We start from the raw sequence: 24,764 nt of genomic DNA on the forward strand, positions 1-24,764 counted from the left end.
GGGTTTTGGTGGGTCAGCCACACTGCGCCACAGATAGGCTCATTAGCGTGGCTGGTGTGCGTCGTCTGCGACCCGAAGTTCGCGCCCGAGAATCTTACACTCACGTCTGCTTTGATGCAGTGTGATTTCGCTTCGTCGCGCACGCAGTTATCAATCGATTTCGATGACATCCGCTATTGATACTCTCGACTGCAAACGCATCACAAGGCTTGCCGACTAGAAGATGAAGCTGCAGTCGAAATACTCGCGACCGCTTCGCAGCCTGATTTTTGACACGCCGAAAGACAGCGTGCGTAGCGACTGGACGCGATGTACTTTCCAATCATCGCCTCACAGCTTAACTTCTTGACGAGGCAGAAACGCCATCTGCTATGCTGCGACAAGTGGCGTCTGTGGTATCAGCCAGTGAGCGAAGGGCGCGTTCTTACGCATCATGCAGTCGCAGGGTCAGGCAGATTCAGCCTTCAAACCCCCTGCATAGCCTACAGCACAGCCTCAACAACTCAGCTGAACGGACATGCGACATTCCTCCATAGCTTTACCTGTGCAATCGATCCAACGCTGTTTCGTCGAAGTTGAGCTCATGTTCTCTTTATCGCCAAAAGATCGCACAAAGTACTTGTTGTCCCTACCCCTCCGCGCTTACGGTTAAATAGCCAAGGATATCAGACTCCTCCCGCCCCCATGGAGGTCGCAGGTCTTGCAGTCGGTACGCTTGCGCTAGTCGGTGTCTTCGAAGACTGCGTAACGCTCTTTTCACAGATTGGCGTAGCGGCGTCCATGGAAAAGGACTATATGCTGCTTGCAACAAGACTCGATCTTCAGAAGGCGCTGCTACTGCAATGGGCGGAACGAATGAAGATCTACGACGAAGGACTCCGTGATCCACGACTGAGCGACCCTATGATCGAATCTCTCGTCTTTAGAACTCTCGACTGTATCCGAAAGCTGCTCGAAGATGGCAACGTCTTACAAATGCGATATGGTGTTGGACAAGCGGACGTGAAAGAAAAAGTCGAACCTTCAACGGCGGCCAGTAGTAGACTAATGTCACGTATGCGCAACAACTCTCTGGCTCTCCGGCTTCGGCGCGACGTCACAGCTTGTCCATCTGATCAGAGCAACAGCCTTCATCAACCTTCCGGTGGCAATCATAGGGCCAAGCGACGTCGATCTGATGTTGAATCACTCATGCCTCACCAGGAAGCGCTGCACCAACAACGGCCCTACAAGAAACTCGATAACAAGAAACTGCAAATAGACCTCCAAACACTCCAACATCGCCAGATGCCAGTTAACAATGGCAGGGAAAAATTGCCTAGTCTCGACAAGGTCAAATGGGTCATCAAAGACAAAGAGAAGTTTGATAACCTCGTTCGAGAATTGTCGGCAATGATCACAGATATCGACAAATTAGTTCCGCCCCAAGGCGGTGATGACACCAAGCACACTATTTTGGGACATGACTTCCAAACATTGAAGAGTATTCGCGAGCTGAAAAAGATCATGCACGCTTCCGTAATGGACAACAGCGAGCTTGTGAGCATCACTGAAAGGGCCATCGATAGAGCTTGCTCTGAACTGATTCTTAACCGCCTCTGGTTCCGCTTAATCGATGACCGAGAGCGCAACATTGCCGATGCTCACTCCAAAACCCTTGAATGGTCTATTCAACCCCCCACCCCACAAGTCGTTTGGGATGATTTGGGCCAATGGTTTCGATCTGGACGTGACATCTACTGGATACATGGCAAACCGGGTAGCGGGAAGTCTACGCTGATGGTGAGTCCCATCTATACGAGAGCCAGATACTAGACCTGTACTGATTATCGTGCACCAATGTGTAGAAGTTCCTGTATCATCACCCTAAAGTCATGTCTTATTTACAACAATGGGCAGGAGATAGGAAACTCACCGTCGCCTCGTTCTTTCTATGGAACGTTGGAACCCTCGAACAGAGCTCTCAAGAGGGACTGGCCCGGGGACTGTTGTATCATGTTCTAAAACAGAACCAAGAACTGATCCCAGCAGTCCTTCCTTATATGTGGATAGAAGCGCAAAATGGCCGTGTTGACCCACTCATTCCATCAGAGAGCGGAATGAAGGCTGCATTTCAGAGAATTGCCCAGGAAACAACGACCGGAGCATTCGCATTCTTCATCGACGGTCTCGACGAATTCACTGGCAACCACCGAGACGGCATATCTTTCGTGAAAAGTCTTACCGCTAGCGCGAATATCAAAATACTGGTTTCGAGTAGGCCCATCGATACATGTGTCGCAGCCTTCTCCTCAGCACCACAGCTTAGGCTTCAGGATCTCACCGTGCCAGATATTGAAAAATATATCAAGGATGTCATTCAGTCACACCCCTATGTTGCTGAAACTGGGTGTCTGGATGATGTGACTGTCGACCGATTGATGGCGGATGTACAGAGCAAAGCAAGTGGCGTATTCCTATGGGTAGTGCTTGCATGCCGCACGCTCATCGAGGGGTTTGAGGCCTACGATAACGCAGAAGAGCTCCGACGTCGCGTCGATGAGTTACCACCCGAACTCGAGAGCCTGTTTCGCCATATACTCAACAGTCTTCCACCTCGTTTTCTGCAACAAGCCGCTAAGCTTCTGGCACTTTGCTACACGAGTCATAAACTCAAGCCGCAGTCCGACATATCAGCTCTTGCACTAGCATGGGCTCATGAAAACGATATGAACATGCGCGCGATAGAACATTTCGAACGATGGTCATCCCAAAAGCGACAGCAGAAGATTCAGATGCTGGAAGGACGCCTGCGCAGTCGATGCAGAGGCCTCCTAGAAATCCATCCGTCCTCCATTATGGCTTATCGTGTCGACTTTATGCATCGCACAGTATATGAATACCTCAGCACGCCGGATGTGTGGGACATGGACTGCTTACAAGTCAATGATCATCATTTTGATGCAGTCAACGTGTTGGCTTACATGTCTTCCTACACACTGTATGCCGGTTGGACAAATGGTAACGGCCATGATTATCGTGTGGGTGAGGCTGCCCTGGACCTGGAAACCGTGGAGAAATGTTCGACAGCAGATGTGCTCATCATACTCGAAAGCTTGGCCGCTTCACTAATGCGCGATGAAGGTGTCAGATTTCCGTTTGCTGTTTTTGCTTGGTGTGAGATGTCTGTAAATGATGCAGCTGTTCTCTTGGCTTTGGAGTTTAACCTAACTGGTTTCATAACCAAGTACGACATACGCGCATTCAATACACGACAGAAGTTGCACTACCAGTCCGATCGGCGTCAATACCTTCTTCATCATGCGCTTGTCAAGCCTATACTGTATGGTGACACAAGCCCTAAGCACGCAATCCGACCATCGGTGACCATCGTCCATCATCTTATCCAATCTGGGTGTGATCCAAGCGAAAGTATTACAGTACTTGGAGGAGAAACGACAAGCGCATGGAAGATATGGATGAGTTCCAGCCGTGGAATTGCCTGGCGTCAAGATCGACGCGATCGTTTTACTACCCTGGAAGACTTGCAACTCGCAGAGGTAACGGTAATCATGATTCGGGCCGGCGTGGATATCTCTCAAAACACCACACAGCTGCTCGATCAATGTAAGGAGTGGTCGAAACGGAGTATAAAGATGCCATCTCAGGTTAAGAGTTTGGAGGCTTTTTGCAACGAGATCAGACAAGCTGTGAAAAGTAGGAGCCATGACATCGTGTGTAATCACGCTAGTGGGTAGCTTGTGCAAAGGATGCTAAAGTGTTCGCGTGTGGTTGCTTGATAGCTGTACGCAAGATCTTACTTAATACGCGATTTGTTCATCATGTCAACTATTGTTGTACTAAGTACTGTATTTCTTCGTGGCACAAGGCCTAAAGTCGGCGTTTTGGTTAATTGGACCATAGTCGTGGACAAGAAAAGCCAAGCCAACTTTCATATTAGGATCGGATCAGGCATCCACATCTTGCTGGTGGTCTATTCTGTTGTAAGTGTGGGGTTCAGTGCATGATTGCCAGCCTGGTAGCTACAAAGCTTCAGACACTCTGAAAGATCTACAAAAGGTAATTGTAACAGTCCTTCTGGCTCGAAAGATATTCACAGAAGTCCAAATGAATCTTTTGTATCTCCTCTGGCAACCATTATCTAAATTGCTACTTATGTCTTTCTAGAGAGTAATACTAAAATGGCGACATTCTTCGTTTACTCGCATGACTCGTGATGTTTATCATTCGTAGTTAGTCTAAGTAATCTGTGATGGTACTTCTTCTATGATGCTGCATGAACTCAGTATTTGGCTCGTAATCTCTAGATGCCTACAGTTTCCCCATGCTTCGTGAGCACTTGAAAACCAAACCTAGAGCCTTATTGCCAAACCAGAGTACCATCTACATTCCAATTGGTATGTATCGTAATGCACTATCGGCCGTCCCCCTACTATCATCTCACGTGCCTGCTAACGCTTATATCATATGTCCCACCATTGGCCTCTAGAACAACGTTTCCATTCCCTTCCTCGTACATATCCTTCCCCAAGACCATCCCATCAACCACTACCACCACTTCCTCCCCATACATCCCATCAACCGGTAACCTCACAAACCCCTTCGTCCCCACCGGCGTCTCAACCTCGACTCTATATCCCACCCCCTCCCCATCCCTTACCCAACGCACCCTGAACCTCCCCAACCCCGTCACAAACCCCGCCTCCGCCTCTCTCAAATCGCCAAACCTCGGTTCAACAACCCACTCCCTCCCCGCAGGCTCCGTAACCCTCAACCCAACCACAAACTCCGTCAACGCACTCGTCGGCCCCGAACTCCAACCATGCGCATGACTCACATAGCTCGGCTCAAACCCATACCCCCTCTCCTGTCGATACCCAAACGTGCCATTCGTCCGATACCCTTCAATCACCGTCGACGCAGTGCCGTTGCGGTGATTCGCATACCAGCCCCAGCTCCTGCGGATGAGTTCTAGCGCGCGATCTGTCTGGCCGACGGTGAAGTGGCCTTGGATTTCGAAGCTGGAGATGAAGGGGGATATGTTGCCAGGGAGTTCTGGTGCTTCGGCGCCGATGGGCGTCCAGTTTTTGGTTAGCGCAGTGGAGATGGATTGTGCTTGGGTGGAGGAAGGGGGGATGAGGGAGAAGAGGAGGGCCATGGAATTTGTGTCTTGCGGGTGTAGAGTGGTGAGCGTGGCATTGTCGCGGAATGCGCCGTAGGCGGTGTCGAAGGTGTGGGTTAGAATTGCTGTTTGAAGAGATGTGGCGCGGGATGTCCATAGTTCTGGTAAACCGGTACCGTTCGTTGTTGTGGTATCGTTCAGCCATGTGGCGAGTTTCGCACCGGTTTGCAGTGTATGGTACAAGATGACGTTTGCTTCCGTGTTGTTGAAGCCAGTCTGCCAGCGCGCCCAATCCCTCGTGCCGGTCTGATTGAACAGCCCAGATCCATTGATCTCGACTTTAGCGTACACATACTCCATAGCTCTCTTGTACCTCGCCCAGTTCTTTTGCACAAAGGCTGCGTCGTTTGTGTAGAGCATGTAGTTGTACGTCCCGATCATCGTCCACATGTGGTATGTATCACTGTTCTGCTGCAACAGCGGCGGTCCAGCTTCCGGAAACGAACCATCTGGGTTCTGGTAGTCGAACATGACTTGCAACGCATTCTTCACGCTCTCGAGATCTCCAGTGCTGACAAAGGCCGAAGGCACGGCAATGCCCATGTCGCCTGGCCACACAGCACGGTCTCGCTTTGCGCCATCGACGATGATGGTATCGCCTGGGCCCAAGGTACCGTTGTTAGCCCAGCCATTCGCGAGCATAGGCACCCATCTCCCGGTATTGGTAGGTACGGCGTTAGTTTGAAGCGTGTATGCGCCCGCATACCAGATCCTATTCAGCAGCTCGTCGTTGCAACGGAAATACCCTTGATATGCTCTCAGGTTCGTCCACGTAGGCTGAAAACTGATTTCGAGCTGCACATCCGTGATGTTTACGTAGGTACCCGTACTCGTGACGAGGAAAGCAGTCATGTACCGGAACCCTCCCCGCATCACTTCATCAGGCATCACATATGTCCCTGGGCCAGCGGCAGTTATGTTGACATACAGTGCGCCATCGCGACCAGCAAACTTTCCATTCGAGGCATCGGACCACTCTCCGACCCAGGTTAATGCTTCGGAGAATGCGAGGCCGATGGCACCAGTTCCGTTGCTGCTGTAGGAGAGAGATACGATTCCACCAACTTCGATCCCAAAATCGAAGACGACGTTCGTTCCGTTTCCGCGGAGGGCTACGGTGCGGGAATACGTTGCTGGCCGGCGGTCTCGAATAGTGAAGACCGATCTTGGACGAACAGTACGTGATGATGGAGCGTAAATGTTCTCGTGCCAGGGCCCTGATCTGTTAGCGGTCACGGACGAGAAACGTAGACTTGGACTGGTACCTTCAAACGCGGCTTCAGTGGGTCCATTGCATGTAGTATTTCGCCAACAAGACCCAGCCAGTACCTCCGACTGGAGCGTCGCCAACGAAGCAATACTTGCCAACAGTCTAGTCCAATACATATCTGGTCGGTGAAGAATGAACTGCACGGAGCAGAACGCTCTCCGCCAGCATAATGTCCTAATAAGTTTCAAGGTCTAACATGCTAGGCGGTGCTCGGCATGCGTTGCGCCGAGCCGCCCAGGTGGTTTCCCCGGACCGGGAATAGATGATGTATACAGTACGACCACTCGGTGGTGGGGAAAATCGAACACGCTAGCCAAAGCCCGGGCCACAATCGTCATCATCCTCGCGCCACAATGCTTGCGTCAATCTCAACTTTACCACCTCCACAACACCACAAAACATAACGTATCATTGCCGTTTTTTCCCTTTTACGCGCAAATGCCTCGCCAATACCATCCCGGTTCTGACACAAAACCCCATATGTCCACGCCTCAACGCGTGCGTTTCTATGAAGCATTTGCGCACAAGGGCGAGCGAACAGCGCGCGACATTTTCAAAGAGTTCAAAATTGCTCCTAGCACTGGTTACCGGCTCCTCCACGACCGCGAGCATTATGGCGAGCTTGCAGACCGTCGTGAGAAACTTAGAAAGCACAAGCAGCAATTGCGCAAGACCCGGCAAGGTCCTAAGCCCAGGCAAGGTCCTAAGCCCAAAGTCTCTAAAGAAAATGAAAAGCTTAGAAGGAATGCAGCTCCTCAGCCTGTGCGCTGCCGCTGCTGCTGCCACTGCTTGGAAGGTCAAGCAGCCAAAACTGGTGTATGCGCTTCCCGAGCCACGACTCAGAAGGCTCCGCACGAACGGGCAAGTGCTCTACTTGGTGATGTGGAAAAGTCGAACACTTGTGGCCCAGGCTTTGGCTAGTTAGTGTTCGATTTTTCCCCATTACCGAGTGCTCGAAAGTTCACAGCCGATGATGCGGGTAAACAAGCTAAGCGCTAGCTACACCAAGCTTCTTGCGACGGGTGCCAGCTGGTCTTCGTCTCTAGACTCGGTCCTGACAGATTTTGCCTTCGAAGCTTTGGTTCGATGCTTGATCAAGATCAACAGCGCCGGTTAGTAATGGCCGATGCCCAAACAGCTGTACGCACAGAATCATATCTACTATAACTTCGTGATCACATCGCGACTTAATCGCACTGCCCCACAAAAACAACGCAGTCTACAGCTTCTCCTGCGTTTTCCTCCCCAGCACATCCTCCCTCCGCCTAACATCCACATCCCTCGGCCCCTCACGCTTAAACCTCGCCGTAACAACCCACTCCCTCAACCCCCTCCTCCCCTTCCCCCCTTCCTGCTCCTCAACCTCCCTGCTCGGATGATCCAGCGCCAACACCGCCGTATCTTCATCCACACCGCCCACTCCATCCTGCCCCGCCTCCCCATACTGTCCCTTCCCCAGCACAACAGGAGAAATACACGCCTCCGCAAACGAAACCTCGGGCCTCCCCTCATACATCCTCGGCTTCGCCAAAAACTCCATACACTTTTCGCGCTCGCGTTGCAGCTCCGCGATACTCGGTATTGGACTCTTCGGACTCGTGACTGTAGCAGCCAGATACGGACTCAGCAACGTCATCAAGAAAAACTGTGGCGGAAACAAGATAATCCGGTTCTGCCGCGCGAGATCAATCCACTTATTCGGCGGCAAGAAACGCGCAGCCGTGTGCTCGATACCGCCGTCGTGCGTCGGATTTGGTATAACGATTTCGTCGTCTTCGCCTTCTTCGAGGCGACCAGAGTCCAGAGGCGTAGATGCTGATGGCGGCGCCGCGTGTTTCGTAGGCGATACAGAGCCCAGAGGTAAAAAGTAAAGATACATTTGCGTCGAGAACCGCTTCGGCACATTCCCTGGCGTAACCCAGCGCGTAAACGGTACCAGCGCCTCTGTATCAGCAACAGCGCCCCATTTCTCGAGTAAATCCGTAAACCTGACGGTCCCGCTGTGCACATCTCGTCTCCCTTGTTCGCGTTCCGCGTCGCTGATTTCGGTAAAAAGTTTCTTGGTCTTTTTGCTCGTGGCGAGCAGGATGCCGCATTCTTCAAAGGTTTCACGCACGGCGGCCATGCGGTATGCGGGGCCGTCTTGATGGCGTCCTGGGTCGTTTATGCCGGGAATGGCGCCGTCGTGTGTTTTGGAGAGGGCGCCGCCGGGGAAGACGTGGGCAGCGGCGAAGCTAGAGGCTTTCTTTACGCGGTGCAGGAGGAGGATTTGGTTGGTGGGAGAGATGAGGAGAACACTGGAGAGGGAGGGTCAGCATATAATAGTTGGATATGGTGGTGGAGGCGAGGGGCAGTGGTATACCTTGCGCTGGGCTGTGGAACTGCTGCTGTCTTTGCCGCCTTCTTGGACGGCTGGTGGACTGCTGAGGTGGACATGTTGCGCTTCTTCACTCCGGTCAAGTTGATCGCGGGCCGTATGATGGCCTTCTGGTAGGCAGCTGGTGGTACTGACGTCGCACTGCGCCGAGCCTGTGGTCGTTGGAAGAACGAAGAGTGTGTAGAGATGGGACGCGCAAAGACGGTTCGTGTAGAGGTAAAAGAGCGCGTAACTAATCGACCTTCAGCCAGGAGACGCATTGGCATATTCGGCTTCATAAACAGCCGAAAATGGCGGTCAGCGCGTCATGACGGTTGGCATGTGGTTGGCGAAGGACGAGTTGACGCGGGGAGGTACCGAGGTTAGGATATTTAGCTCGCGCGGCGTCATGGCGGCCGAATAGTCGACGCCCCAGAAATTCCGGCGGCAGCATGCATCACCGGCTGAGCAGAAGACAGAGTTTGTGCTTGAATAAAAATGAACAGAGTTCGTGGTATCATTGCTTTTGGCCTATCGTATCCATTTGCTCCCGTGAATAAGAACATCAATCATCTCCGCATAGCGCGTCGTGTCTAGTAATGAAGGAATCAACCAAGCCGTCCAACCACCCACTAACGCCCTCCCAATGCATTTCTTTCGTGTATCGTCTTCGCTCGTCTATGAGTAGAGCTTCTTGTCGAAGCTGTGCAGACCATGCACGTTACCCTCAGCCTGTGCGCTGGCAGTGCGCAGCTCGAACCTGACGGTGCCATTGGCAACGCCCTCGTGGAGCTCCTCGAGGCTCTTGATACCAATGTCCTGCAGCGAGTGCTGAACACCAGCCATGAGGTAAGGCACAAATTTGGTGATGGAACCACGGTCCTGGACGGATCCAGAGACACCCTGGGCAACCAGCACACGGTCGCCCTCGGAGAAGTAGCGCGCAGTACCAGCGTTGCTGGCCTTGGAGTCAGCAGCGCCGCCACCGGCCTTCTTGTCCTCCATGGCGGCAATACTGCCCATACCACGGTAGGCCTTGACGAGCTGGCCGTCGCGGCTGACAAAGTACTCTCCAGGAGACTCGGTAGTACCGGCGAGAAGACCGCCCATCATGACGGCCGAGGCACCCATAGCGAGACCCTTGACAATGTGGCCTACGTTCTGGATACCACCATCGGCAATGCAGGGCACGCCGAATCGGGACGCGAACGAGGTGACGTTGTACACAGAGGTAGCCTGCGGCCGTCCGACAGCCATGACTTCCTGTGTAATGCAGGCACTTCCGCTGCCCATGCCGATACGGAGACCGTCGACACCAGCGGCAATGAGCCCAGCAGCCTGCTCACGAGTGACGACGTTTCCGCCAATCACGTCGAGCTGGGGGTACTTCTCCTTGATGTACTTGATCATCTCAATCTGGTACATGCTGTTTCCCTGGCTGCTGTCGAGGATGACAATGTCAAGACCAGCATCTACGAGCTTCTGCAGACGGATCTTGTCCTCGGGTCGGGTACCGATGGCGGCCGCCGCGATCAGCTGCTTCGAGTGTGGGAGCTTGGACGCAAGCGGGAAGTTGAGGTTCTTCATCAAGTCGGAGCGAGACAGGAGCGCAATCAGGTTGAAGCTCTCGTCGACAATGGGAAGCTTGCCCTTCTTGGACTTGTTCAGGATGTCGTTGGCCTCCTTGAGCTCAACGCCGTGGCGGGCGGTTACGAGGTCGGTAGACATGACTGCGGTGACTGGGTCGTCGAGCTTGTCGTGGAACTGGATGTCTCGGGGTGTGATGATACCGACGAGCTTGGAGCGAAGAGTGCCGTTCTCTATAGCCATTGTCAGTGGGATGCTTCGCATAGAAGATGTCGACAAAACATGGTGGTGTTGAGGCAATTCAGATACATCTTCTCCACAGTAGGCGGAACCTTGCGGATGAACGAAAGTTATTTTGAAAGGTTGATCATCACGATGCGAGTGGGGGCAGGAACAACGGAGCAGAGTCTGACTTACCAGTGACTGGGAAACCACCGAATCCCCACTTCTCCTTGAGTGCCTTGGCCTCTCCAACAGTCGTGTTGGGGGAGATGACGACTGGGTCCAGGATGAAACCGTTCTCAAAGCGCTTGACTTTGCGAACCATCTCGGCCTGGTCGTCCTGGGAGCAGTTGTGGTGGATGACACCCAGACCTCCAAGGAGCGCAATGTGAATAGCCATGTTGTGCTCGGTGACGGTGTCCATGGGCGAGGAGACAAAGGGCGTCTTGAGGGAAATGCGCTTCGTGATTGGCGTGTCGAGGGCGACTTCGGCTGCGGGGAAGCCAATGTAGCCAGGAAGCATGAGGAAGTCATTGTATGTGAGACCGCCATTCTTCTTGGAGTCGATGAGCGTCTTGACGTCGATGCCATCGCGCTCGGGGTACTCGTTCTTGAGGACCTCGAGGGCCTTGGAGTAGTCCAAGGCGTTCTCAGCCGTGTTGGTCATGGCGTCACCGTTGGAGATGGGCATGATGGGTATAAAAAGAAACTTCTCAGGGACTTGAGAAGGGTAAGAGGGGTATCACTGAAGGAAACAGACCGTCGTTCTCAGCAAAGGACTCTGGCCGGGGAAAATCGAGGGTTTTCCCAAGAAGAAAAAGTTTGGAAGAGACTGCGGCGCGGAAAGAATTTCTGTGGGCTCCTCCGCCAAGAGTCTGCTGATGTAACCCCGCCTTTTAGCGTGACCACGACGCGTCCGAAGGGACACGATGCGCGCAACATGGCAACGTGTGCGTGTGTGTGTGTATTGGAGCAGGCATTCGAGTCTGCGGCCGTGTTGTCGTTGTCGAGTTGTCCAAATGCACGCTGGTTGCAGTAGCAGTCTCGGCCAACGACATTCGCAAGAGCCCACAAGGCCCTGAATGCCCTCTAGTAGAGACGGGTAGGGCGAAACCTGTCAACGGGGAGGTCCCTTTGACTTGTCGAGCAAAGACATGCCGACGAGGATGTAATTGTGCGCTTCGAAGGGGTACGCTAGACGAAGGTTTGGACGCGACGGCTCACCGTGCGACGTGTAGTAGGGCTGCCGTCGCCGTCATGGTGCCGGCCGTCTTGTCGCCCTACACTCCAGGCACCGTTGTCGCGACGTCGCGTAGACTGAAAATCTCTGGCGTGGTCGTAGGTCGGGGTGCTGGTCGGGGAGTGGATGGCTTGCCGCAGACGTGGCGATCAACAGCAGCAACCACGAAGAAGAAGACGCCGGACTAGCATGTTGTTTTGAGTTTGCCGGTCCGTGAAACGGGAGTCGGGATGGATGATTTTGGCGGCATGGAGATGGGATGCTGGGGTGGTTGGCACGACAACATGCGGCAAGCCATGGCAGCCTGAGTAAACATGCGCAAAAGCTTGGACTACACACGTCCGCTTCCAGTTTCAACGCCGCAGCCTTTCATCTACGATACCCAATTTCGATTTCGATTTCCCATTCCGCTATTTGCCCGTGCAGCGTAATACTGCGCGCTTGGTCGCAGGGCTTCAGACATTCGCTTGGTCGAGTTGGCGACTTTTGTTTTGGCGGCAGGCGCAGTCCATATCACTTGTAATTATCGCGGGCCTCCATGACGGTCTCTTGAGCCTCCACCACGACGCCCACGACAAACTTTCTTTGTTCTGTACGACGCATGCGGTGCAGGACTGGGTCGCAGTAACGCCCCCCGACTGTCGCGCCCGCCATGAGTTCCTACCTGACTGCCCCACGGTCGAGACCTGGGCACTCGGCCACCTCGCCCTCCCCGCTCCGCCAGACATCGACAGCCTCCAATGGCTCCTCCAACCACTCGCAATACCCCCCGAGCCGCTCCAGCACGCAGTCGAGCCATGCATCGAGCGGCTTCGGCTCCCTGTCGCACCGTCGCGGGCTGAGCGAAGCCACGGCTCTCTCGCGCCCGCGCACAGAAGACTACTTCGGATCCGCCGAGACTGACCCATCAGACATGTATTCGAGCATGCGCAGATCGCTACGGCCGGCATCGCCTGAGAAACAGGCGCCATCGTCTCCCGACAAGTCGATGAGGCCGACGACGCCCGTATACCCGCCCTCGCCCGAAAAACTACTCCGTCCCGCGACATTTTCGAATCCGCCATCGCCAGAGAAGCTGCTACGCCCAGCAAGTACTAGCCCGGTCCGGAGCAATAGCCATCTGCGATCATACAGCGTCGACAACACCTACTCCGCCTTCGATGGACCCTCGTCGCCGACAGCCAAGCCGCGCCCGCTCTCGCTAGCAGTATCACGACATGATTCCGTACGCGCGCCCACCCGCGACCACTCCTCCCGACCGCTATCCGTGCACCTGGAACGACCGGAACTTAAGAGCTTCCAGAAGTCTTCTACAGGTCACCTGCGCACTCTCTCCAAATTTGCCGAAGGCGCAAGCGACGATGACTTCGCCATCAAGTCTCCAGAACAGCAGGTCGTGGGCCTCAACGGACGGAGGAGACTGCAGCGGAACCCAGACCGGCAAAAAGCAGCGTCCTCGTGGGGAAGTCGGAATTGGATGGACCAACAACGGCAGTTTTTGCAGGCGTACGAATACCTGTGTCATATCGGAGAAGCCAAGGAGTGGATGGAGGATATTCTCGAGAATGATCTTCCGCCTGTCGTTGAGCTGGAGGAGGCACTGCGAAACGGCGTCACCCTAGCGGAGATCGTCCAGACCATCAAGGGACAGCCGCTGCGTATATTCCGTGATCCGAAGCTGCAATACCGACACTCCAACAACTACGCACACTTTTTCAAGTTCCTCGCCGAAATCGAACTGCCCGATCTGTTCCGCTTCGAGCTTGTCGATCTCTACGAGAAGAAGAATGTGCCCAAGGTCATCTACTGTATCCATGCGCTCTCATGGCTCTTGTTCCGGAAAGGCATCGTCGACTTCCGCATCGGTAACCTGGTGGGCAAACTCCAATTCGAGGACCACGAGCTCGAGGCTACACAAAAGGGTCTGGACAAGTCTGGTGTTAGTATGCCCAACTTCTCTGGCATGCAAGCAAACTTCCAAGTTGAACCAGAACCGGAGCCAGAGCCAGAGCCAGAGCCAGTCGAGTCTGAAGAAGACCGGATCGATCGGGAACTGGGCGAGAATGAGGAAATCATACTGGATCTGCAGGCACAGATGCGTGGTGCTCTTGTCAGGATACGCCTTGGAATGCTCATGGAAGAGCTCTGGGACCATGAATACCTCATTGCAGACCTGCAGGCACGCATTCGTGGCGACTGGGCTCGACAGATATCCACTTACCGCTTGGACATGAAGCGTTTCGCCGTCACTCTACAAGGTGCAGCAAGAGGTTACCTGGTGCGGTCGAGGCTACAAGGCGAGGAGCAGTTTTGGCACGCCAACGAGGCCCAGGTCTTGAAGGTACAGAATCTGTTCCGCGGACGCAAAGCCAGGGCAGAAGTCCAGTACACAAAGTCGAAAATCGAACGACACGAACACGGTATACGGCAATTCCAAGCAGCGATCCGAGGAGCACTCGAGCGACTACGCGTGTCAGACCGATACGAACAAACCCGCGACACCGAACCAGCTGTCATGCATGTGCAGGCTATGATTCGCGGCGCCCTTGTACGCGCGCAAGTCGATCGAGAATGGTCAGAGATACGGGAAAGCGAACCAGCTGTTATGCATGTGCAGGCGATGATTCGCGGCGCCCTTGTACGCGCGCAAGTCGACCGCGAATGGTCAGAGATACGAGAAAGCGAACCCCAAGTTGCGGATCTCCAGGCCGTCTCAAGAGCAATGCTTGTCCGCCAATCCATGCGTGCTGACCAGGAAGGTCTCCGTCAACACGAGTCTATGATTACCCTACTACAGTCCGCCGCACGAGGTCTCCTTGCACGAAACAAGGAAGCTGCGCAGCAAAAGAAGCTGGTAAGCACCAACGTTGATTGGTCTCGTCTTCAGTCCCAAGTTCGCGCCAATGTCTTGAGAAATTCTGTCAGAGAGATCCATCAGTTCCTCTACGCCGAAGAACCTCAGGTTACCGATTTACAGGCGGTCGCTAGAGGTGGGAAGATGCGTGCAGAAGTTACTGACATTCTCACGCATCTGCACGAGCAAGAACCCGTCGTTCTGTCACTGCAGTCCTACATTCGCGGTTTCCTTTCACGGCAGAAGCACTTTTCTGATCTCAAGGCACTCAAGGCACAAGAACCGACCATCTTGGATCTGCAATCAGCCTGCCGAGGCTTCATGCAGCGTCAACGAACGTACGAGACGCTCTGTGAGATCAACGCTCAGGAGCCCGAAACAGTCGACCTTCAAGCTGTTGCGCGTGGTATGCTGGCCAGGTTGCGAATCGGCATGCAGCTCGGTCAAGTGGAGGAACACGAAGAGGCCATTGTCGAATTGCAGACCTTGGCGCGCGGTTTGATAATTCGTCAGAAGTTTGCAGAGAAGCAGCAATTCTACAAGGAGAACATGGAAAAGGTCATCAAGGTGCAGAGCTTTATTCGGGGTCGCCAACAGGGTGAGGCCTACAAGAGCTTGACTAGCGGAACCAACCCTCCAGTGTCAACGGTCAAGAACTTTGTGCATCTCCTCAACGACAACGACATTGATTTTGACGAGGAAATCGGTAAGTTGCAGTTTTCTTGTCATGACCGAAATGTACTGACAGTATATCAGAGTTTGAACGTCTGCGCAAGACCGTAGTCCAGCACGTACGCCAGAACGAGCTCGCAGAGCAATACGTCGACCAGCTTGACATCAAGATTGCTCTGCTCGTAAAGAACAAGATCACTCTTGACGAGGTCGTCAAGCACCAGAAGCACTTTGGAGGCAACGTCGGAACCCTACTCAGCAGCAAGGACATTTCCTCCAAGGACCCTTTCGATCTCAAGGCCCTCAACAAGAACTCGCGCCGGAAGCTGGAGCAGTACCAGGAGCTCTTCTTTGTTCTGCAGACCCAGCCACAGTACATGGCAAGGCTGTTCAGGCGCATACGTGAACAGAGCCTGGCCGAGGGCGACATCAAACGCATCGAGCAGCTGACTATGAGTATGTTTGGACTGGCCCAGAAGCGCAGGGAAGAGTACTGGCTATTGAAGCTACTCACCCGATCGCTAAAGGAAGAGATTGAGGGGTGCGCGAACCTCCACGAGTACCTCCGTGGTAACTTCTTCTGGAGCAAACTATTCGCCAACTACGTCAGATCACCACGAGACCGCAAGTTCCTCAAGGAGGTTCTCGGACCGGTCATTCGCGAAAACATCATCGAGAATGAGCATCTAGACCTGGAGAGCGATCCAATGCAGATCTACCGTTCTGCCATCAACAACGAAGAGCTCCGCACTGGCCAAAGAAGTCACCGTGACCCGAACGTCTCGCGAGATGTAGCGCTCAAGGACCCTGAGACGCGTGGAACCTTTATTCACAACCTACAAGATCTCCGCGATGTCGCAGACCAATACTTCACCATGTTCGAGGAGGTGCTACACCGTATGCCTTACGGCGTCCGTTATATCGCACAGCAGATGTTCGAAGAGCTGCGTTTAAAGTTCCCCTACGAAGCACAAGAGCAGCTTCTGCAAATTACCGGCCACTGGGTCTGGAAGGCTTACATCCAACCTGCGCTGTTGCAGCCCCAGCACTGGGGTGTCGTCGACCGCGGTCTATCGCCAGTCATGAACAGAAACCTCGGGGCTGTTGCCAAGGTTCTCAGTCAAATCGCCTGCGGTAAGCTGTTTGGTGGTGAAGATCTCTACCTACAGCCTCTTAACAGCTACATCACGGAGGCCATCGATCGCCTGCAAGACATCTGGTCGAATATGATCAACGTCCGCGCCGCCGAAGCTCAGTTCGAGATTGACGAATTCAACGATCTTTTCGCAAGAACCAAGCCGACACTCTACATCAAGCTCGCAGATGTATTCGCCATCCACAACCTCGTCATCGACGACCTACCAAGTTTGTGTCCCTCGCAAGACGATCCTCTCCGCGAGATTATCCGTGAGCTCGGTAGCGCGAAGAACAACGAGAACGAGCTTCTGCACGTCAGCTCCAGCGAAATCACCTTGACGCTGAATCCCAAGTACCACGAGCAAGAGGGTGAGTTTTACCATTACCCGCATCTTACGTCGACTAACATTTCCAGATCCCGACTCCGCCATCAAATCCCTCTTCATGGAGACCAAGCGCTACGTCCTCTACATCATCCGCATCCAGACCGGCGCCAACCTTACCGAAATCATGACCAAGCCCATCACGCCCGACGACGAAGCCCGCTGGGAAGCCCTCGTCAACGAAGAAATCATCGCCCAGCGAAGAGACCGCTCGCGCAAACAATCCAACGTCGTCCGCTCGTCCGCCGCATCGACCTACACCCAGGACATGGGCTCCCACTCCGTCCTCGACCTCGACTACCCCACTCTCAAGCAATACTGCCTAGAGAACATGGTGCAACTCCAGCGCGCAGGCCGTATCTCGCACACGAACAACTACCAGGACCTTCTTAATGCTATCGCGGTCGATATCCGGACGAAGCACCGCCGCCGCATCCAGCGCGCTAAAGAGTTGGAAGGCGTAAGAACTACGCTCGCGGCTTTGGACGAGAAGGCGCATTTCCTGGAATCGCAGTTGAAGAGCTACAACGACTACATTGAACAAGCCATGGTGACATTGCAGTCCAAGAAGGGCAAGAAGAAGTTTCTACTCCCTTTTACCCGCCAGTACAATCACCAGCGCGAATTGAAGAATTCGGGCCGAGAATACCGCTTTGGCTCATTTAAATACTCGGCAAGGAATCTGGCTGAGAAGGGTATTTTGATCTCGTGGTCCGGATACGATGAGCGCATGTGGGATCGTCTTGATATTACCATTTCGTCGAATCAGACGGGTATCTTTGAGATTCAGGGCAGTCAGGGGTCCATGATGATTCCCGGTGCGTTTGCGGAGGTGCCACTGGATGGGCTGCTGCAGGCGCAGTTTGATAATCATCAGTTTATGAATTTGTTTGGTGAGGGGGCGGCGGGTGGTGGTGCTGGTGGTAGTAAGATGATTGGGAGTGGAGTGGATGGCGTGGCGAGGGTCAACGTTAATTTGTTTTTGCATTTGATTTTCAAGAAGTTTTATAGGGATGGGTGAGGGAAGATAACGGCCTTGTTTGTCTCTTTGCATGGGATGGGATTGGGGGTGTTTATGGTGGTGTGGGATGGTGGGCGAACTGTTATACCTTGGTTTCTGTTTTTCTTTGTGTGTATGTGTTTTCGAGATGCATTTCCATGGTCGGGAAAGGTGTTGTTGGTTACGACCATGATGGTATCTTCTTGTTCGTTGGATGACTTGTACTTCCTTCTTCTGTCTTCTTCTTTCTCAAGATTTTTTTTTATTTTTGGAGATGATACATGGATACCTGTCTTAGCATCAATACATTTTACATAATTTGTAACTGGATGTGTGCATTCGATCCGTTCGACAGAGACTAAACACTTCTTTCCTCTTGGGTATGGAAACGCCGATCAACATGAGATCGGGAAACATGGGTCCTTCTTCAAGGCGCATCCCGATGTGATACAAGTGTATAGCCATATCAAGGACACTGTTATCAACCAGCTAGAAATCCTCCACATATTCGACACTGTCACAGTTTAGATTATCAGAGTCATTTATCCACACGGTAATGATGCGCTCACAGGTCCAAGCATATAGTAAATTTATAAGCTAGAGTACATGATATCGTGTAGTAAAGACCCCATCCGCGGGAATCAGCCTGCCAAGGCCAATCACACGACAACAAGTGTCGTGAATGACTGCCTAATCCAACACGACATTCCACTGCTCTTCTCCCTGCAAGAAAATACCACTTCGGCTATCGGTCGTTTGGTTCTCTGGCGGTATCGTGACGTTGATACCGGGGAACATAATCATAGCTGCAGTAGCAGCAAGGGATCGAAAGAAGAAAAGAAAATGTAGTACTAGCGTCGTGAGATGTTGCTAAGAACTGTTGTTGAGGTACATGTTATGAGTACCGTGATAGGTTTCTAAGGACTGTTGCCGAAATAAAGGTTGCGAGCGCTATAATGGGTGACCAAGGACGGTTGCCGAAATACATGTTGTGTGTTCCGTAACAAGTTCCCAAGGATCGTTGCCGACATACATATTGTGTGTTCCGTAATACAGACGCTATGGTTTGGGCTTCGGACTCGTTCGTGGTGATCTTATGACTTTGTACAGCCAGATTGTGAGCGAATGCGCCAGCGGATATTTGGAGGTGCGAAGGAGAAAAGGAGCTGCCAGATACCGTAGGGGCGAAGGAAAGGAGAAGCTGGCGGATACCCAGAGGAGAGAAGGAGAATATGAGCTCGTTGATACCCTTGGAGGGAAGGAGAAGAGAAGCTGTCGAAGATACCGTCTTGCCCGAAGGGAGATCGTGTGGTGGAGTTGGAGTATCGCTTCTAAAGGTGTCTCATGCTGGCTTGTGGGTTCAGGCTCGTAGGTGGGCTCTGCCCAGGAAAGGGATGTAACAATGACAAAGCCATCATGAGAGAAGTTTGAGAATGCTCATGAGGTGTGTTGTGAAGATGAGTACCGATGAAGTGGTAGAGAAGATGAGGATGGAAGTGAAATGGTTTGGGCGTGCAGGAATCAAGTACTTATACCCTTCCTTCCACTAGCCTAGCCTGAGAACCGACTAGTGATTGTGGGCAAGCACCTAGCGTACCGTTCTTGGCCATTGATGTTAGTAGAAGCTACTTATGGGTATACTACGTATTGCGGAAAGTGTACGTGGCCTGTGGTTCCTGTGTCATTGCAGTACCATGGAAATCTGGCAAGTTCGTCTCGGATGATTGTACACTGCAATCCAGGATGTTTGAGCAACCGTGTCAGCGACAGAGGGAAGCTGCTGTTTTGTGCTGTCATAGAGGACTGTGTCAACGGGACTGAATTTCAGTTGGTGCAAAGATCATGCCAGTCTCAATTTCTTGTAGCCATCCCTTCTTCTAACTGCGGTACTTCTAATCCGAGAGGCTCTCTTACGTATGAAGTATATGGAATTCGGGAGTTGTGAGTGGCTTGTCGACCATGGGTCGGTGATGGGTCATCGCCATACCGTCGTCGATTGTAGCCATTAACATCCTAGAAAAAGGCCTGTAACAAGTTATTTGAAGAGATAGTTCTCTCGCGGTACTACGAAGTACATTTCTTTCATCTGTAAGAATTTATTAGCTGCGTTGTAGTACGTGATGAGCAAAAGAGTCCTTGTTGTGACAGATCTTACTTCCGGCTTTCTCTGCACCGCGAGGGCCTTTCTGCCTCTTCAGCTCGTGACACTAAACCATGGCCACTGTCCAATTTATCCACTTTCTCCCATGATACTTTGATAATACAAATTAGCTTGAGCCGATGACGACTTCCTTCATCCTCAACGACCCAAGCAAACGTATTCTCTCAAACGGAGAAATTTGCAAGTAAAAAAGATGCTCGCCAGAAAACCAGTTTCCACAAACATGCTCATGGGGGTATATATCGCTATCGTCATAACTTCATATAGCCACCTGTAGGCCTTCGCACCCCCCTTTACCGGGCATAATCAGCCTATATTATCATCTCCCCCTCCTCACCCCCCGCACCCCCAACCTCCTCCCCATCATCCTCATCCAGGTCCTCCAACGGATAAGTAAGTATCGCCGCAACATTACCCAGCCCCTCCAGCCGCTTCCCAGACTCGTGCAACGAACTAAGAACACGTACCTCACCACCTTCCACATCGCGCACCTGATCCACCAGCTTCACCCACCGCCGCCTCTCTTTAACATTCTGCGCGCGGAACAGTGCATTGTTAATAAGGAGCACCCCGCCTCCGCGTCCAACTGCGCCTTTCGCAACAGCGCGTTCCACTTCCCGAGGACCGTACCACGCGCGTCCGTCGTCGAGGCGCATGAGCGTGCTAAATTTATCCATGAGCGCGGTTTCGCGGGCAAACTTTGTGTCTGAGAGTTTATTTGTGATGGCGGGAGAGGAAAGGACTTCGTTGAGGGAGTGCGTGTGCGCTGACGACGAGTGTGCGATGATGATGGTGGGTATAAGCGCCATGAGCGGTTTATTTGTTGTCCGTATCGCTTCCGCTTTGATGTATTGCAGGAACGCTGTTGCTACGAAGCCCGGACTTGCGAGCAGCAGGGGCAGCGTCTTTGCGCCCTGTGCGGTGCTTGACGAGTTTGGTAGGTCGATTTGGCGGAGGAGCGTGGACAGCGTCGTGGCGAAGAAGCGGTCCATGCCTTTGCTATGTCCGTCGACGCCGCCTCTGCGTTTTCGGGGCACGGGGACCTCGACTTTTTGGCGCAGTATGGTTTGGTGCTCGGTGATGATGCAGATGTGTGCGATGCCTTCTCCCATTACGACGGCCCATAGCTCGGCGCGGTTCGACGCGTCGCAGGCCTCTTTTAGCTGTTCTAACGCGACACTGTCCCAGCCGTCTGCTTTCTCAATGGTGAATTTGCGGTTCAGCTCCAGATCGAGTGTGTGATGCTGTCCTAGTTTGACGTGCTCGTTTTCTTTAGCTACGCGACCGGAAACGTGGAGTTGTTCTGAACCGACGTCGAAATCGGTCGATGTCACGGTGATGGTGAGATCCATTGCGATTCTTTGCGACGACGTGGACCCGGCATCAGATGTCTTCGAGACTCGCCGTACTGCCTTGGCGCGTATTTGGTCGTGTTCTTGGATGAGGTTGTAGGCGTGCCACATATCCTCTGGCTCCTCTGGCAGCAGGGTGACAAACCCGGCGCCTGTTTTTTGTTCGATCTGGCTTTTGAGCAACTTCATGATGGTGCGGTCGTGCGTATGTTTGCATATAGGGTCGGCGGTGGCGGTGATGGGGGGAGAATAACCAGGCGCGTCAGGTTCGCCGCGCAGCGTGAACTTTTGGAAGATGGTGACGCAACCGTGGGCCGATGGAGGGGCACCAAGTACCGGCAAGGGTCCACCCTACCCACATGTCACTCCAAAGGTGTTCACTGACTCCCACAGTGTGTGATATCAACATAAATTGTTGTATATCCTCCCAGGCTCCTTTTCGGACCAATGCGCGACTCTGAAGAGAATGTCTCTTCGCTTGGCTGGATGGATTCACAAGGCTTCTGCGCAGCCAGGCTTAACAAGCAGCAGGTATCATTTTGCAAAAAGACTGAGAAACACGGACATTGAACAAAGCAACTTGACATTCGCTCGTAGCTGATGTAGCCGCTTTACAGATTATAAGATAGATATATACAAGAATATTACGTAAACCAAGACAACCCGCTCTACCTGGCCTTGATAATCTCCGCAGCCTTCTCACCAATACCGTACATGGTAGCCTGGAGATGGCAAGACGGGATAATCGGAATGATGGACGCATCCACAACAGAAAGATGCTGGGTACCATACACCAACAGCTTGTCGCTAACACAGCCACCATCCCTCTCAGGCATCATCGGGCAAGAGCCAGACGGGTGAGCAAGCGTAGGACTCAACATGGACTGCGCAAGCAGAGAGCTGTAAATCTCCTCATCCGACGTGTACTGAGCACCCGGCACCATCTCCGAAATCTGCTTGCTAGCGAGCTCAGGACGGGCCCACACGGTGCGGAAGAAGCGCAGACCAACCGCCATAATCATACGGTCAATAGGGTTGACGAAAGCGTTGTAGATGACGTTAGGAGGACCAGTAGGGTTCTTGGCGTCAATGTACACAGTACCGCGCGACAGCGGCTTCTCGACGCCAACAAGGCCGTAGCTGCCATCGGCAGGGACCGGGAACTCTGCGACGGCAGCGTCCTTGCGCGAGAACAGGTCGGCGATGACGGCGCGCTGCTTGGCGAAGCCGCTCGCGAGCTTCTTGTTCGACTTGTAGATGCTGGGGAGGAAGTCGGTGGCTTTTTGGCTGCCGAGGCGGCTGATGAGGCTGTCCGTGTCGTTGGTCATGTCGGGCAGGGAGATGAAGGCCAGAGCGTTGCCGCGGGCATATGTGTAAGGACCGGTCTTGTGCTCAACGTATTGCTCCCACGCCGAGGCGTTGAAGGTGGCGTTGGTCATGAGCGAGTTCTGGTTGGGGAAGTAGTTGGAAGTCGTGTTGAAAACGACGGTGGCGTAGGGGTGGTCCTGGAAGTTGGAGCCGACAGCGTCGAGCTCAACCCTGACCGGGATGCCTGCAGCCTTCAGGACGGACTTGGGGCCAACACCGCTGAGCTGGAGCAGCTTGGGCGTCTGGATAGCACCGGCAGCCAGGACGACTTCCTTCTTGGCGTAGAAGGTAGCCTTCTGGCCGGTCTTGTCCGTCACCTCGATACCAGTGGCCATGGCCTTCTTCTTGCTATCAAAGATGATCTTGTCGGCAGTGGTACCAGTGAGGATGTGGAGGTTGGTACGGGTCTGGATGGGGTCGTAGTACGCGTAACGGGCGTGCGCACGACGTCCAGTAGTAGCATCCATGGTGTTGGCGTACCACGAAGGACCGTAGGCCTCACCAGCATTTCCATCCTGTGGGACGTAGATACCGGTCGCCTTCCATGCCGCCCAGTAGTCCTTAATATCCTCATACTGGTTGGAAGTGATGGAGACAGTCAACGGACCGTTGCCGTAGGTCGACTCGTCCCAGGTGATGTTGAAGTCCTTGACAACATCGGGAGTAGGAGGCTGGAAAGTGGTACCCTTGATAAAGGCCTCCTCCATTCCCTTCCATCCCCATCCCTTGTTGCCAAGAGCCTCCCAGGCATCGTAGTCGGCAGCAGAGCCACGGTCGTAGACCATGCCGTTGATGACTGATCCACCACCGAGGACCTTAGCAACGATGACCGCGTAGGAACTGTTGCCGAGACCTGGCTCTGGGAGCGAGTTGATGTTCTCCCAGATCAAACCAGCAGCCGAGGTCAAGTCGTTGGCCTTGTAAGGAATCTTGGTGTTGTCGTTGTCGACATTGTCACCAGCTTCGACAACAAGTACGGTCTCTGTCCAGCTGTGTTAGTAAATCGTGGATGAATAGAGTGCCGTCATACGTACTGCTCTTGTCCTCGGTAATACGGTTGGCGACAATCAAACCAGTAACACCACCTCCTACAATAACGTAGTCATACTGGGGCTTGGCGGCAGCACCAAGAACGGGTGCCACAATTACAGCCAGAAGCTGAACAGCAACGGCCAAGCGAGAGAATACAGGCATCTTGAGAATCCAAAAGAAAACAAGGTTAAACGAGGGTGACTTTGGATGCGCGCTGCAATGGAATTCCGAAGGGGTGCACCCACTAGATGCTTTATACGGACCGAACAAAACACTTACTCGCTCCTCACATTGGTCGAGAACCTGTTCGCCACGTGGGAAAGCCGATGTTGCGGTGTTATCTTACCGATTCCATCCAAGAAGTAGTCGGCCCACAAATACCTCCAGGCAAACAATAGTCTGGTAAATTGTTTGTATGCAATGTGGCGCGGTGCTTGCGGCTGCCAGGTACACATCCGTTCTAGAATGCGAACCTGTCATCCTTCTGGTAGGGGTTCGGCAGTCTGCGCCTAAAAACAGGGCGCATAGAGATCGTGCGCTTGCTCCTCCCTGACTCCTGGTGAACATCAGGGCCTTGTGGGCTCCGTCACGGTCCGGGGCCGGGGTTCAACGTTCTTCCACTAGAAGAGATAAGCTCGCGGCAGTCAAGATTGGAGCAAGCTACGTTCGGTGGGCTGATGTTGTGGTGGGCCGATGCAAATCTCTGCGGCTCGTATGTAGAGTATAGAGACGGACCGGATGGACGATTCATGGTCTTTTCAAAATGGGTGTCTCGAGCCCCGCTTTTAGACGGGAGGCAAGACACAAACCACGGACAGATGTACTCGGCGGTAAACTAGCATGTGATTGAGTTTGGGCTACAGGTGTAGCAACGGCAGCGGCGTAAACAATATAATACGAATCTGGGGTACGTTTAGGGTCCCATGGAACGCATTATGACTTTGGAGA

At 53.1% G+C, this 24,764-nt stretch overlaps 7 protein-coding genes across 7 annotated transcripts; 2 read left to right on the plus strand and 5 right to left on the minus strand.

Annotated features, from left to right (window-relative positions):
- The first annotated feature begins 534 nt into the window (after window positions 1-534).
- On the plus strand, window positions 535-4,187 carry ACET3X_002207 (uncharacterized protein). The gene is made up of 2 exons (XM_069449829.1): window positions 535-1,782; window positions 1,848-4,187. Exons 1-2 carry the CDS (start codon window positions 685-687, stop codon window positions 3,735-3,737), a joined length of 2,988 nt encoding a protein of 995 aa, XP_069308754.1. The 5' UTR covers window positions 535-684; the 3' UTR covers window positions 3,738-4,187.
- Window positions 4,188-4,833: 646 nt separating this feature from the next.
- On the minus strand, window positions 4,834-6,568 carry ACET3X_002208 (uncharacterized protein; the record flags this gene model as incomplete). The annotated part of the gene is made up of 3 exons (XM_069449839.1): window positions 4,834-4,867; window positions 4,947-6,399; window positions 6,448-6,568. The coding sequence occupies 3 exons, from the start codon at window positions 6,566-6,568 to the stop codon at window positions 4,834-4,836; spliced, it is 1,608 nt and encodes a 535-aa protein (XP_069308755.1).
- Window positions 6,569-6,851: 283 nt separating this feature from the next.
- Window positions 6,852-9,153, minus strand: ACET3X_002209 (uncharacterized protein). Its single transcript, XM_069449850.1, has 2 exons — window positions 8,815-9,153; window positions 6,852-8,749 (listed from the first exon to the last, which is right to left on the minus strand). Exons 1-2 carry the CDS (start codon window positions 9,105-9,107, stop codon window positions 7,672-7,674), a joined length of 1,371 nt encoding a protein of 456 aa, XP_069308756.1. The 5' UTR covers window positions 9,108-9,153; the 3' UTR covers window positions 6,852-7,671.
- Window positions 9,154-9,322: 169 nt separating this feature from the next.
- ACET3X_002210 (uncharacterized protein) lies at window positions 9,323-11,417 on the minus strand. Its single transcript, XM_069449861.1, has 2 exons — window positions 10,813-11,417; window positions 9,323-10,628 (listed from the first exon to the last, which is right to left on the minus strand). Exons 1-2 carry the CDS (start codon window positions 11,306-11,308, stop codon window positions 9,487-9,489), a joined length of 1,638 nt encoding a protein of 545 aa, XP_069308757.1. The 5' UTR covers window positions 11,309-11,417; the 3' UTR covers window positions 9,323-9,486.
- A 1,092-nt stretch (window positions 11,418-12,509) lies between these two features.
- ACET3X_002211 (uncharacterized protein) lies at window positions 12,510-17,924 on the plus strand (the record flags this gene model as incomplete). The annotated part of the gene is made up of 4 exons (XM_069449872.1): window positions 12,510-14,277; window positions 14,617-15,417; window positions 15,468-16,889; window positions 16,936-17,924. The coding sequence occupies 4 exons, from the start codon at window positions 12,510-12,512 to the stop codon at window positions 17,922-17,924; spliced, it is 4,980 nt and encodes a 1,659-aa protein (XP_069308758.1).
- Window positions 17,925-20,375: 2,451 nt separating this feature from the next.
- On the minus strand, window positions 20,376-21,692 carry ACET3X_002212 (uncharacterized protein; the record flags this gene model as incomplete). The annotated part of the gene is made up of 1 exon (XM_069449883.1): window positions 20,376-21,692. The coding sequence occupies exon 1, from the start codon at window positions 21,603-21,605 to the stop codon at window positions 20,376-20,378; it is 1,230 nt and encodes a 409-aa protein (XP_069308759.1). The 5' UTR covers window positions 21,606-21,692.
- Window positions 21,693-21,981: 289 nt separating this feature from the next.
- ACET3X_002213 (uncharacterized protein) lies at window positions 21,982-24,029 on the minus strand. The gene is made up of 2 exons (XM_069449894.1): window positions 23,819-24,029; window positions 21,982-23,766 (listed from the first exon to the last, which is right to left on the minus strand). The coding sequence occupies exons 1-2, from the start codon at window positions 23,976-23,978 to the stop codon at window positions 22,085-22,087; spliced, it is 1,842 nt and encodes a 613-aa protein (XP_069308760.1). The 5' UTR covers window positions 23,979-24,029; the 3' UTR covers window positions 21,982-22,084.
- Window positions 24,030-24,764: the final 735 nt, after the last annotated feature.

Source organism: Alternaria dauci, chromosome 2, assembly GCF_042100115.1.
Source record: "Alternaria dauci strain A2016 chromosome 2, whole genome shotgun sequence".
Lineage (NCBI taxonomy): Eukaryota > Fungi > Ascomycota > Dothideomycetes > Pleosporales > Pleosporaceae > Alternaria > Alternaria dauci.

Bases quoted from the DNA above. Each gene is read 5' to 3' on its own strand.
- ACET3X_002209 (XM_069449850.1), bottom strand. From the start codon at position 9,107: ATGAAGCCGAATATGCCAATGCGTCTCCTGGCTGAAGGTCGATTAGTT. The intron at 8,750-8,814 runs GTATACCACTGC...CTCCCTCTCCAG, and splicing joins GTTCCACAGCCCAGCGCAAG to TGTTCTCCTCATCTCTCCCA.
- ACET3X_002207 (XM_069449829.1), top strand. From the start codon at position 685: ATGGAGGTCGCAGGTCTTGCAGTCGGTACGCTTGCGCTAGTCGGTGTC. The intron at 1,783-1,847 runs GTGAGTCCCATC...ACCAATGTGTAG, and splicing joins GCGGGAAGTCTACGCTGATG to AAGTTCCTGTATCATCACCC.
- ACET3X_002210 (XM_069449861.1), bottom strand. From the start codon at position 11,308: ATGCCCATCTCCAACGGTGACGCCATGACCAACACGGCTGAGAACGCC. The intron at 10,629-10,812 runs GTAAGTCAGACT...CAATGGCTATAG, and splicing joins CGGTGGTTTCCCAGTCACTG to AGAACGGCACTCTTCGCTCC.
- ACET3X_002213 (XM_069449894.1), bottom strand. From the start codon at position 23,978: ATGCCTGTATTCTCTCGCTTGGCCGTTGCTGTTCAGCTTCTGGCTGTA. The intron at 23,767-23,818 runs GTACGTATGACG...ACAGCTGGACAG, and splicing joins TATTACCGAGGACAAGAGCA to AGACCGTACTTGTTGTCGAA.